The 12426-nt window shown below is 49.5% G+C and overlaps 1 protein-coding gene across 1 annotated transcript in view; it reads right to left on the bottom strand.

The window, feature by feature from the left end:
* LOC135057097 (uncharacterized) overlaps positions 1-12426 on the bottom strand; it is a 204258-nt gene that overhangs the window by 156078 nt on the left and 35754 nt on the right. The window contains exons 4-5 of the mRNA XM_063962998.1: positions 12023-12101; positions 11807-11904 (exon numbers count right to left, since the gene is read on the bottom strand). Coding sequence (XP_063819068.1) covers positions 11807-11904; positions 12023-12101 — 177 coding nt within the window. The remainder of the gene's footprint in view (positions 1-11806; positions 11905-12022; positions 12102-12426) is intronic.

The raw sequence follows: 12426 nt of genomic DNA, 5'->3' as shown, positions 1-12426 counted from the left end.
AAGCCTCAGTTAGGACACTGTGCCCGGACGAGCGTACACAATAAGGAAGGATTTTGAATCCCGGGTAAGACTCATACCAGCCACACCAATCACACCGTACAACTCGTGATACTATATCCAGTTTGACAGTATGAAAACAACTGAGCCTCTCAACAGATGGCTCAACAATAACCCTTTAGTTAGCAATAACTATTTACAAGTATTGCAGACAATCCGCACTTGGGATGGGCGCCCAGCATCCACTACGGACTACGAGAAATAGAATTACCGGTGAGTAAATTCTTATTTTCTCTGACGTCCTAGTGGATGCTGGGAACTCCGAAAGGACCATGGGGATTATACCAAAGCTCCCAAACGGGCGGGAGAGTGCGGATGACTCTGCAGCACCGAATGAGAGAACTCAAGGTCCTCTCAAGCCAGGGTATCAAATTTGTAGAATTTTGCAAACGTGTTTGCCCCTGAGCAAGTAGCCGCTCGGCAAAGTTGTAAAGCCGAGACCCCTCGGGTAGCCGCCCAAGATGAGCCCACCTTCCTTGTGGAATGGGCATTTACAGATTTTGGCTGTGGCAGGCCTGCCACAGAATGTGCAAGCTGAATTGTATTACAAATCCAACGAGCAATAGTCTGCTTAGAAGCAGGAGCACCCAGCTTGTTGGGTGCATACAGGATAAACAGCGAGTCAGATTTTCTGACTCTAGCCGTCCTGGAAACATATATTTTCAGGGCCCTGACAACGTCTAACAACTTGGAGTCCTCCAAGTCCCTAGTAGCCGCAGGCACCACAATAGGCTGGTTCAAGTGAAAAACTGATACCACCTTAGGGAGAAACTGGGGACGAGTCCTCAATTCTGCCCTATCCATATGGAAAATCAGATAAGGACTTTTATAAGACAAAGCCACCAATTCTGATACACGCCTGGCCGAAGCCAAGGCCAATAACATGACCACTTCCCGCGTGAGATATTTTAGATCTACGGTTTTTAGTGGCTCAAACCAATGTGATTTTAAGAAACTCAACACCACGTTGAGATCCCAAGGTGCCACTGGAGGCACAACCGGGGCTGAATATGCAGCACTCCTTTTACAATGTCTGAACTTCAGGTAGTGAAGCTAGTTTTTTCTGGAAGAAAATCGACAGAGCCGAGATCTGTATCTTAATGGAGCCTAATTTTAGGCCCATAGACACTCCTGCTTGTAGGAAATGCAGAAATCGACCTAGTTGAAATTCCTCTGTTGGGGCCTTTTTTGGCCTCACACCAAGCAACATATTTCCGCCATATGCGGTGATAATGTTTTGCAGTTGCATCTTTCCTGGCTTGAATCAGCGTAGGAATGACTTCCTCCGGAATGCCCTTTTCCTTTAGGATCCGGCGTTCAACCGCCATGCCGTCACAACGTAGCCGCGGTAAGTCTTGGAACAGACAGGGCCCCTGCTGGCGCAGGTCCTGTCTGAGTGGCAGAGGCCATGGGTCCTCTGATATAATTTCTTGAAGTTCTGGGTACCAAGCTCTTCTTGGCCAATCCGGAACCACGAGTATCGTTCTTACTCCTCGCCTTCTTATTATTCTCAGTACCTTTGGTATGAGAGGCAGAGGGTAGAACACATAAACCGACTGGTACACCCACGGTGTTACCAGAGCGTCCACAGCTATCGCCTGAGGGTCCCTTGACCTGGCTCAATATCTTTAATAGCTTTTTGTTGAGGCGGGACGCCATCATGTCCACCTGTGGCCTTTCCCAATGGTGTACAATCCTTTGGAAGACTTCTGGATGAAGTCCCCACTCTCCCGGGTGGAGGTCGTGTCTGCTGAGAAGATCTGCTTCCCAGTTGTCTACTCCGGGAATGAACACCGCTGACAGTGCTAACACATGATTTTCCGCCCATCGGAGAATCCTTGTGGCTTCTGCCATCGCCATCCTGCTTCTTGTGCCGCCCTGTTGGTTTACATGGGCGACTGCCGTGATGTTGTCTGATTGGATCAGTACCGGCTGGTTTTGAAGCAGAGGCCTTGCCGGACTCAGGGCATTGTAAATGGCCCTTAGTTCCAGAATATTTATGTGTAGGGAAGTCACCTGACTTGACCAAAGTCCCTGGAAGTTTCTTCCCTGTGTGACTGCCCCCCAGCCTCAAAGGCTGGCATCCATGGTCACTAGGACCTAGTCCTGTATGCCGAACCTGCGGCCCTCTTGAAGATGGGCACTCTGCAGCCACCACAGTAGAGATACCCTGGTCCTTGGAGACAGGGTTATCAGCCTATGCATCTGAAGATGCGATCCGGACCACTTGTCCAACAGGTCCCACTGAAAAGTTCTTGCATAGAACCTGCCGAATGGGATTGCTTCGTAGGAAGCTACCATTTTTCCCAGGACTCGCGTGCAATGATGCACCGATACCTGTTTTGGCTTCAGGAGGTCTCTGACTAGAGATGACAGCTCCTTGGCTTTCTCCTCCGGGAGAAACACTATTTCTGGTCTGTGTCCAGAACCATCCCCCGGAACAGTAGACGTGTCATAGGAACCAGCTGTGACTTTGGACTGTTTAGAATCCAACCGTGCTGTTGTAGAACTTTCCAAAATAGTGCTACCCCGACTAGCAACTGCTCCTTGGACCTCGCCCTTATAAGGAGATTGTCCAAGTACGGGATAATTAAAAACTCCCTTTTTTTTGAAGGAGTATCATCATTTCGGCCATTACCTTGGTAAACACCCTCGGTGCCATGTCCAGTCCAAACGGCAGTGTCTGGACTTGGTAATGGTAATCCTGTACCACAAATCTGAGGTACTCCTGGCGAGGATGGTAAATGGGGACATGCAGGTAAGCATCCTTGATGTCCCGGGATACCATGTAATCCCCCTCGTCCAGGCTTGCAATAACCGCCCTGAGCGATTCCATCTTGAACTTGAATTTTTTTATGTATGTGTTCCAGGATTTTAAATATAAAATCGGTCACACCGAACCATGCGGTTTCGGTACCCCAAACCGTGTGGAATAGTAACCCCGTCCTTGTTGAAGTAGGGGCACCTTGAGTATTACCTGCTGGGAATACCGCTTATTAATTGCCTCTAGCACAGCCTCCCTGCCTGAGGGAGTTGTCGGCAAGGCATATTTTAGGAAATGGCTGGGGGGAGACATCTCGAATTCCAGCTTGTACCCCTGAAATACTACTTGAATGAAACAGGGATCCACCTGTGAGCGAGCCCACTGATCGCTGAAATTTTTGAGACGGCCCCCCACCGTACCTGGCTACACCTGTGGAGCCCCCGCGTCATGCTGTGGACTCAGAGGAAGCGAGAGAAGAATTTTGATTCTGGGAACAGGCTGACTGGTGCAGCTTTTTCCCTCTTCCCTTGTCTCTGTACAGAAAGGAAGCGCCTTTGACCCGCTTGCTTTTCTGAAGCCGAAAGGACTGTACCTGATAATACAGTGCTTTCTTAGTCTGTGAGGAAACCTGAGGTAAAAATATTTCTTCCCAGCTGTTGCTGTGGATACGAGGTCCCAGAGACCATCCCCAAATAATTCCTCACCCTTATAAGGCAGAATCTCTATGCACCTTTTAAAGTCAGCATCACCTGTCCAGTGACAGGTCTCTAATACCCTCCTGACAGAATGGACATTACATTAATTTTGGATGCCAGCCGGCAAAATATCCCTCTGTGCATCCCTCATATATAAGACGACGTCTTTAATATGTTCTCATGTTTGACAGGGTCACCGACCACGCTGCAGCAGCACGATCTGCAGGTCTCAGTCTAGTACCTGAGTGTGTAAATACAGACTTCAGGATAACCTCCTGCTTTTTATCAACAGGTACCTTCAAAGTGGCCGTTCTTAAAACGGCAGTGCCACCTTTTTTGACAACCGTGTGAGCGTCTTATCCACCCTAGGGGATATTTCCCAGCGTAACTTATCCTCTGGCGGGAAAGGGTACGCCATCAGTAACTTTTTAGAAATTACCAGTTTCTTATCGGGGGAACCCACGCTTTTCACACACTTCATTCATTCATCTGATGGGGGAACAAAACACTGCCTGCTTTTTCTCCCCAAACATAAAACCCATTTTTAGAGGTACTTGGGTTAATGTCAGAAATGTGTAACACATTTTTTATTGCCGGGATCAAGTCACGGATGTTCCTAGTGGATTGTGTATATGTCTTAACCTTGTCGACACTTGAGTCAGACTCCGTGTTGACATCTGTGTCTGCCATCTGCGTGAGCGGGCGTTTTTGAGCCCCTGATGGCCTTTGAGACGCCTGGGCAGGCGCGGGCTGAGAAGCCGGCTGTCCCACAGCTGTTACGTCATCCACCCTTTTATGTAAGGAGTTGACACTGTCGGTTAATACCGTTCACCTAACCATCCACTCTGGTGTCGGCCCCACAGGGGGTGACATCACATTTATCGGCATCTGCTCCGTCACCATATAAGTCTCCTCATCAAACATGTCGACACAGCCGTACCGACACTCCGCACACACACACAGGGAATGCTCTGACTGAGGACAGGACCCCACAAAGCCCTTTGGGGAGACAGAGAGAGAGTATGCCAGCACACACCAGAGCGCTATATAATGTGGGGATTAACACTATAACTGAGTGAATTTTCCCCAATAGCTGCTTGTATATACAATATTGCTCCTAAATTTAGTGCCCCCCCTCTCTTTTTAACCCTTTGAGCCTGAAAACTACAGGGGAGAGCCTGGGGAGCTTTCTTCCATCTGCACTGTGAAGAGAAAATGGCGCCAGTGTGCTGAGGGAGATAGCTCCGCCCCTTTTCCGCAGACTATTCTCACGCTTTTTTATGGAATCTGGCAGGGGTAATTACCACATATATAGCCTCTGGGGCTATATATTGTGGTATTTTTGCCAGCCAAGGTGTTTTTATTGCTGCTCAGGGCGCCCCCCCCCCAGCGCCCTGCACCCTCAGTGACCGGAGTGTGAAGTGTGTATGAGGAGCAATGGCGCACAGCTGCAGTGCTGTGCGCTACCTTGGTGAAGACTGATGTCTTCATGCCGCCGATTTTCCGGACCTCTTCATGCTTCTGGCTTTGTAAGGGGGGCGGCGGCGCGGCTCCGGGACTGAACATCAAGGCTGGGCCTGCGGTCGATCCCTCTGGAGCTAATGGTGTCCAGTAGCCTAAGAAGCCCAAGCTAGCTGCAAGCAGGTAGGTTCGCTTCTTCTCCCCTTAGTCCCTCGCTGCAGTGAGCCTGTTGCCAGCAGGTCTCACTGAAAATAAAAAACCTAAATCTATACTTTCTTTCTAAGGGCTCAGGAGAGCCCCTAGTGTGCATCCAACCTCGGCCGGGCACAAAATATAACTGAGGCTTGGAGGAGGGTCATGGTGGGAGGAGCCAGTGCACACCAGGTAGTCATAAATCTTTCTAGAGTGCCCAGCCTCCTTCGGAGCCCGCTATTCCCCATGGTCCTTTCGGAGTTCCCAGCATCCACTAGGACGTCAGAGAAAGGTGGTTTTACCTGTTCCAGGATCTACCGCCTTGTAAGAGTCGGCTGATCGGAAAAATTGATAATACACTCAAATCCATGTACACGGCTTCTGGGGCAATACTACGTCCCACTATTGCCAGTGCTTGGATTGCCAAAGCTATAGTAAAGTGGTCAGGCACGTTACTTGAAGACTTGGATACTATGGACAAATGTGATGTCGAATTGTTTTTACTTAACATTAAGGTTTCGGCAGGATTTCTGGTAGAATCCATGAAAGACCTGGGTTCCATGGCTGCGGGAATTTCTTCCATGTCTGTATCAGCTTGTTGAGGACTGTGGTTGCGCCAGTGGTCTGCGGACGCGGAATCCAGGAGAAGTGTGGAGACCCTACCCTACACAGGTCAGGCTATCTTTGGGGAAGCGTTAGATGCGTTTATCTCCACGGCTATGGCTGGTAAGTCACCTTTTCTTCCCTCAGCTACACCTGCTCTGAAGAAACCCTTTTCTTTAGCTACATCACAGCCCTTTCGGTCTACCAAGTCCAGAAAGGCCAAGCCATCCAACACCTTCTTTCGGGGAGGTCGGCCCAAGTCCAAGAAACCTGCGTCTGCAGGTTCCCAGGAACAGAAACCTGCTTTAGGTACACCAAAGTCCTCCGCATGACAGTGGACTGCACGCCCCGGAGGTGGGAGCGAGACTCAGGCATTTCAGTCACGTCTGGGTGTCATCGTGCCTGGACCCCTGGGTGCAAGATATTGTGTCTCAGGGGTACAGGCTGGAATTTCAAAATCTCCCTCCTCATCGATTTTTCAAATAGGCTTGCCAGCCCTGCTGGCAGACAGGACTGTCCTGCAAGAAGCCGTCCAGAAGTTGGTGGAGGTACAGGTCAATGTGCCAGTACCACTTCATATGCAAAACAAAGGTTACTATTCGAACCTTTTCATGGTACAGAAACCGGATGGTTCGGTCAGGCCCATTGTGAACTTAAAATCACTAAACCCCTTTCTGAGGAAGTTCAAGTTCAAAATGGAGTCTCTAAGGGCAGTGATATCAGGTCTGGAGGAGGGGGAATTCCTGGTATCCCTGGATATCAAGGATGCGTACCTCCACATTCCGATTTGGCTCCATCTTCGATTCGCACTGTTGGACTGTCATTTTCAGTTACAGGCCCTACCATTTGGCCTCTCCACAGCACCGAGGGTATTCACCAAGGTGATGGTAGAAATGATGAATCTCCTCCGCAGACAGAGGGTGAACATAGGGGGTAATTCTGAGTTGATCGCAGCAGGAACTTTGTTAGCAGTTGGGCAAAACCATGTGCACTGTAGGGGAGGCAGATATAACATGTGCAGAGAGAGTTAGATTTGTGTGGGTTATTTTGTTTCTGTGCAGGGTAAATACTGTCTGCTTTATTTTTATACTGCAATTTAGATTGCAGATTGAACACATCACACCCAAATCTAACTCTCTCTGCACAGGTTATATCTGCCTCCCCTGCAGTGCACATGGTTTTGCCCAACTGCTAACAAAGTTCCTCCTGCGATCAACTCGGAATTACCCCCATAATTCCGTATCTGGACGATCTGTTGATAAAGGCATCGTCCAAGGAGAAGCTGTTACGGTCCATAGCTCTCACGACCCAGCTTCTCAGGAAACATGGTTGGATCCTGAATCTTCCAAAATCTCATTTAGAACCAACCAGGAGGTTGCCCTTTCTGGGAATGATCCTCGACACGGAAGTGCAGAGGGTGTTTCTTCCAGGGAAAAAGGCGTTAGTGCTTCAAACGATAGTCCAGGATGTCATGAAGCCAACCCGGGTGTCGGTTCATCAGTGCATTCGCCTTCTGGGAAAGATGGTGGCCTCTTGCGAGGCCCTGCAGTACGGGAGGTTTCATGCTCGGTCCTTCCAACTGGATCTCCTGGACAAGTGGGCGGGATCCCATCTACACATGCACCAGAGAATACGTCTGTCAACAAAGGCCAGGATTTCACTCCTCTGGTGTCTGCAACTGCCTCACCTTCTGGAGGGACGCAGGTTCGGGATTCAGGACTGGATCCTTCTAACAACGGATGCAAGTCTCCGGGGCTGGGGCACAGTCACTCAAGGGGAAACCTTCCAAGGAAGGTGGTCAAGTCTGGAAGCCGGCCTGCCGATAAACATTCTGGAACTAAGAGCCGTCTACAATGGTCTTCTCCAAGCGGCCCATCTTCTGAGAAATCAGGCCGTTCAAGTGCAGTCAGACAATGTGACAACAGTGGCTTACATAAACCGACAGGGCGGAACGAAGAACAGAGCTTCAATATCAGAGGTAACAAGAATCATCCTCTGGGCAGAAAAACACGCGTTGATGCTGTCAGCAATCTTCATTCTGGGAGTAGAGAACTGTGAAGCGGACTTCCTCAGCAGACATGAAATCCATCCAGAGGAGTGGGGTCTCCACCCGGAGGTGTTCAAGGAGGTAACAGATCTTTGGGGCGTACCCCAGATCGACATGATAGCCTCTCGTCTCAACAAGAAGCTTCAGCGGTGTTGTTCCAGGCCGAGGGACCCGCAAGCAGTGGCGGTGGACGCCCTAGTGACTCTGTGGGTGTTCCAGTCGGGGTATGTGTTTCCTCCACTTCCACTCATCCCAAGAGTTCTAAAGCTCATAAGGAGAACAAGGGTTCAAGCGATCCTCATTGCTCCAGACTGGCCAAGAAGGGCTTGGTACGCAGATCTTCTGGATCTACTGCAAGAAGAGACGAGGCCTCGTCCTCTTCGGGAGGACCTGCTGCAGCAGGGGCCATTAGCCTATCAAGACTTACCGCGGCTACGTTTGACGGCATGGAGGTTGAACACCTGATACTAGCTCGAAAGGGCATACCGAACAAGGTTATTCCTACCCTGATACCGGCTAGGAAAGGAGTAACGTCTAAACATTACCATCGATTTTGGAAAAAATATGTATCTTGGTGTGAGTCCAAGAAATTTCCTGCGGTGGAGTTTCAACTGGGACGGTTTCTCCTCTTCCTGCAAGCAGGCGTGGATATGGGCCTGAGGTTGGGATCCATAAAGGTCCAAATTTCGTCCCTATCCATTTTCTTCCAGAAACACGGGGCTGCCCTCCCTGAGGTTCAGACTTTTTTGAAGGGAGTTCTGCACATCCAACCTCCCTTTGTACCGCTTACAGCGGCCTGGGATCTTAACGTGGTGTTGCAGTTCCTCCAATCGGACTGGTTCGAGCCTCTACAGGAGGTTGAGGTCAAATTTCTTACATGGAAGGCTGTCATGTTGTTGGCCTTAGCTTCTGCTAGACGTGTGTCGGAGTTGGGGGCTTTGTCCTGTAAAAGCCCATACTTGATCTTCCACGAAGATAGAGCTGAGCTCCAGACACGTCAGCAGTTTCTTCCGAAGGTTGTGTCGGCATTTCGTATCAACCAACCTATTGTGGTGCCAGTGGCTACTGACTCCTCAATTTCATCAGTCCTTGGATGTTGTAAGGGCTCTGAAAATCTATGTGAAGAGGACTGCTCGTCATATAAAATCGGACTCTGTTTGTCCTGTATAATCCCAAGAATATTGGGTGTCCTGCTTCTAAGCAGACGATCTCTCGCTGGATCAGGTTCACTATCCAGCTTGCATATTCTATGACAGGATTGCCGTGTCCTAAGACTGTCAAGGCCCACTCTACTCGTAAGGTGGGGTCTTCCTGGACGGCTGCCCGGGGTGTCTCGGCTTTACACCTTTGCCAAGCTGCAACTTGGTCTGGGTCGAACACGTTTGCAAAGTTCTATAAGTTCGATACTTTGGCCTCTGATGATCTGAAGTTTGGTCAGTCAGTTCTGCAGGAGCCTCCGCGCTCTCCGTCCCGTTCTGGGAGCTTTGGTACATCCCCATGGTACTAATGTGGACCCTAGCATCCTCTAGGACGTAAGAGAAAATAGGATTTTGTTTACCTACCGGTAAATCCTTTTCTCGTAGTCCGTAGAGGATGCTGGGAGCCCGCCCAGCGCTTCGTTTTCCTGCTATCATTATTTGGTTCAGTACAACTTCGTTTTAGTTGAGTTCTGCATTGTTACTTGGTAAGTAATGTTTCAGCGGTTGCTGAGTTTTCAAGCTAAGTTAGCTTGATGTGCCTTGTATGTGTGAGCTGGTATGAATCTCGCCACTCCTTCTCTCGCAGATGTCCGTCTCCTCGGGCACAGTTTCTAGACTGTGTCTGGTAGGAGGGGCATAGAGGGAGGAGCCAGCCCACACTCTCAAACTCTTAAAGTGCCAATGGCTCCTGGTGGACCCGTCTATACCCCCATGGTACTAATGTGGACCCCACCATCCTCTAGGGACTACGAGAAAAGGATTTACCGGCAGGTAACCAAAATCCTATTTTTGGTACTTACCGGTAAATCCCTTTCTCTGATTCCACAGGGGACACTGGAAGGTTGAAGACCGTGGGGGGGGGGGAGATGGTGGTAGATGGAGCCGGCACTTTAAGAATTTTATGATGTGACTGGCTCCTCCCCCTCTATGAACCCCCTCCATACCAATTAAAGAAACTGAGCCCGAGGAGAGAAGGAAGACCAGATGACAGAGGAGGAGGTGAATTAAAGGTAACAGAACTAGAAACCAGTAAGCAAAGACATACAGACATGTTCATGTGTATATAACAGGCACAATACTGATATAGAGAATTGTGAGTAACAGTCACAACAAAATGCTAAGTAGCATACAGTACGGCAGGAAAGAAGCACTGGGTGGGCGTCCAGCGTCCCCTGTGGAATCGGAGAAAGGGATTTACCATTTTCTCCTTCATCCACTAGGGAACACAGGAGGGCTTAAGACCGTGGGGACGTCCCAGAGCTGCCTTGTTGGGTGGGAGAGCGCTGAGAAACCTGAAAAACCGCACGACCAAACTGAAAGGCCGAAGCGGCAAACGTATCAAACCGGTAAAACTTAAGGAAAGTGTTCCCTTCTGATTCCTGACCAACTAACGGGGGCATGTCCTCAGTGTCTGATTTGCCAGAATGTAAAACTGCAGGTAAAAAACTCTTTCTTGAAACATTAGTTAAAACTGGATGCTTTGGTGAACCCATGGCCTTGGTAAGTCCATCAACTGACTTAGCTAAGGCTTGTGCCCACGCCGGTTCTGGCATGGGCGGTAGAACTGGATTTCTTGAACTGGTAGCTTCTCTATCCTTACGAGAAGCTGCCAGTTGCGCATAGAGCAAGTTTGTTAGCAATTGGGTAAAACCATGTGCACTGGAGGGGGGGGGGGGGGGGGGGCAGATATAACATTTGCAGAAAGAGTTAGATTTGGGTGGGTTATTTTGTTTCTGTGCAGGGTAAATACTGGCTGCTTTATTTTTACACTGCAATTTAGATTTCAGTTTGAACACACCCCACCCAAATCTAACTCTCTCTGCACATGTTATATCTGCTCCCCCTGCAGTGCACATGGTTTTGCCCAACTGCTAACAAAGTTGATGCTGCGATCAACTCAGAATTAGGCCCACGGTCTGATATAGGAACCTGTTCACAAGCATCACAATATAGGGACATCTCTGACTGTCCGTGCGTACATTTTGCATGACATTTTGTACAAGTATAAAGCTTCTGGGGAGCTTTGGATGATGCACCCTTACCTGCCATACTGTATACACAGGCTAATACAGAGAAGACAAGTAAGAGTAGAAGTAAAGCAAGTCACAGGAAAAAGAATAACTGCGGAGGGGGGGTATAGAGGAGAATGCTCTGCCACATCAGCCTCTATATCCCTGTTACATAACTGCGCAGGCACTACTGATCATCCCCCTAGTGATTCAGGGTAATGTGTGCCTTGAATGCCCCCACAATCTGTCCCGCACTCACGCCTCCCAGACCTCCGGTGTAGTTGTGCTTTTCGCTGCACTAACTTGGGGTCGCCTAATGCTGACGGCAATGTGTAATGCCGCCGGGAGCTCCGCTGGACGGAGCTAAGCTCCGCTCCCTTTAACTGCCCGCTGCAATGGCGCCCTTTTTTGAAAAGTGCTTTAAGACTTTGTGCAGCGGCGGGCGGCACTGTGCCCCTTAACCGAAGATCACTTGGTACTGCTTTGTACCAGGGGGTGATCTCTACTGTGTGATAACACATCAGTAGCATACACGGCTCCCTCGGGCACATTTCTAAAACTGGTCTGGAGGGGGATCATAGAGGGGGAGGAGCCAGTCACATCATTAAATTCTTAAAGTGTCGGCTCCATCTACCACCATCTATACCCCCCCCACGGTCTTAAGCCTTCCAGTGTCCCCTAGTGGATGAAGGAGGAAGTGCAATGTTTTTTCTAGCCGTGTCTTGCTAGTAAAAGCATTACCCGTTTAACTATCGGGCATACAATGAAAAGTCACCTACCTTATCCTCCTGTGGGATCCTGTGATTCTCCTCTGTACAATCCTGGGAATACAGAGGACGGGGACATCTCTCTGGGGTATCTCTGTTACTGGGCCCATCTGTAGGAGACACACAGTGACTGAGTACAGTGTATATATGTGATTATCAGATGATGTGTGTACATAGGGGCCCCCATACCTGCTCTCCCCTGTACAATACATGACAGTATCCTCTTACCCAGTGATGTGAGGGGCCGGTGATTCTCCATCATCACGTCCTTGTACAGACCCCCGTGTTCCTCCATATACTCCCCCTCCTGTATGGAGAGATAGACAGTGACATCCTGACACCTTATAGGCACCTGACACACACAATGATACAGTCATCACCCAGACACATTCCCTGGTGTTACTGTATAATGTCCCATTCCCAGCAGTAACCTCTCCAGTCATTACCCAGACACATCACCTGGTGTTACTGTATAATGTCCCATTCCCAGCAGTCACCTCTCCAGACATCACCCAGACACATTCCCTGGTGTTACTGTATAATGTCCCATTCCCAGCAGTCACCTCTCCAGTCATCACCCAGACACATCCCCTGGTGTTACTGTATAATGCCCCATTCCCAGCAGTCACCTC

This window comes from Pseudophryne corroboree, chromosome 3 (assembly GCF_028390025.1).
Source record: "Pseudophryne corroboree isolate aPseCor3 chromosome 3, aPseCor3.hap2, whole genome shotgun sequence".
NCBI lineage: Eukaryota > Metazoa > Chordata > Amphibia > Anura > Myobatrachidae > Pseudophryne > Pseudophryne corroboree.
This window is presented reverse-complemented; position numbering and strand designations above follow the sequence as displayed.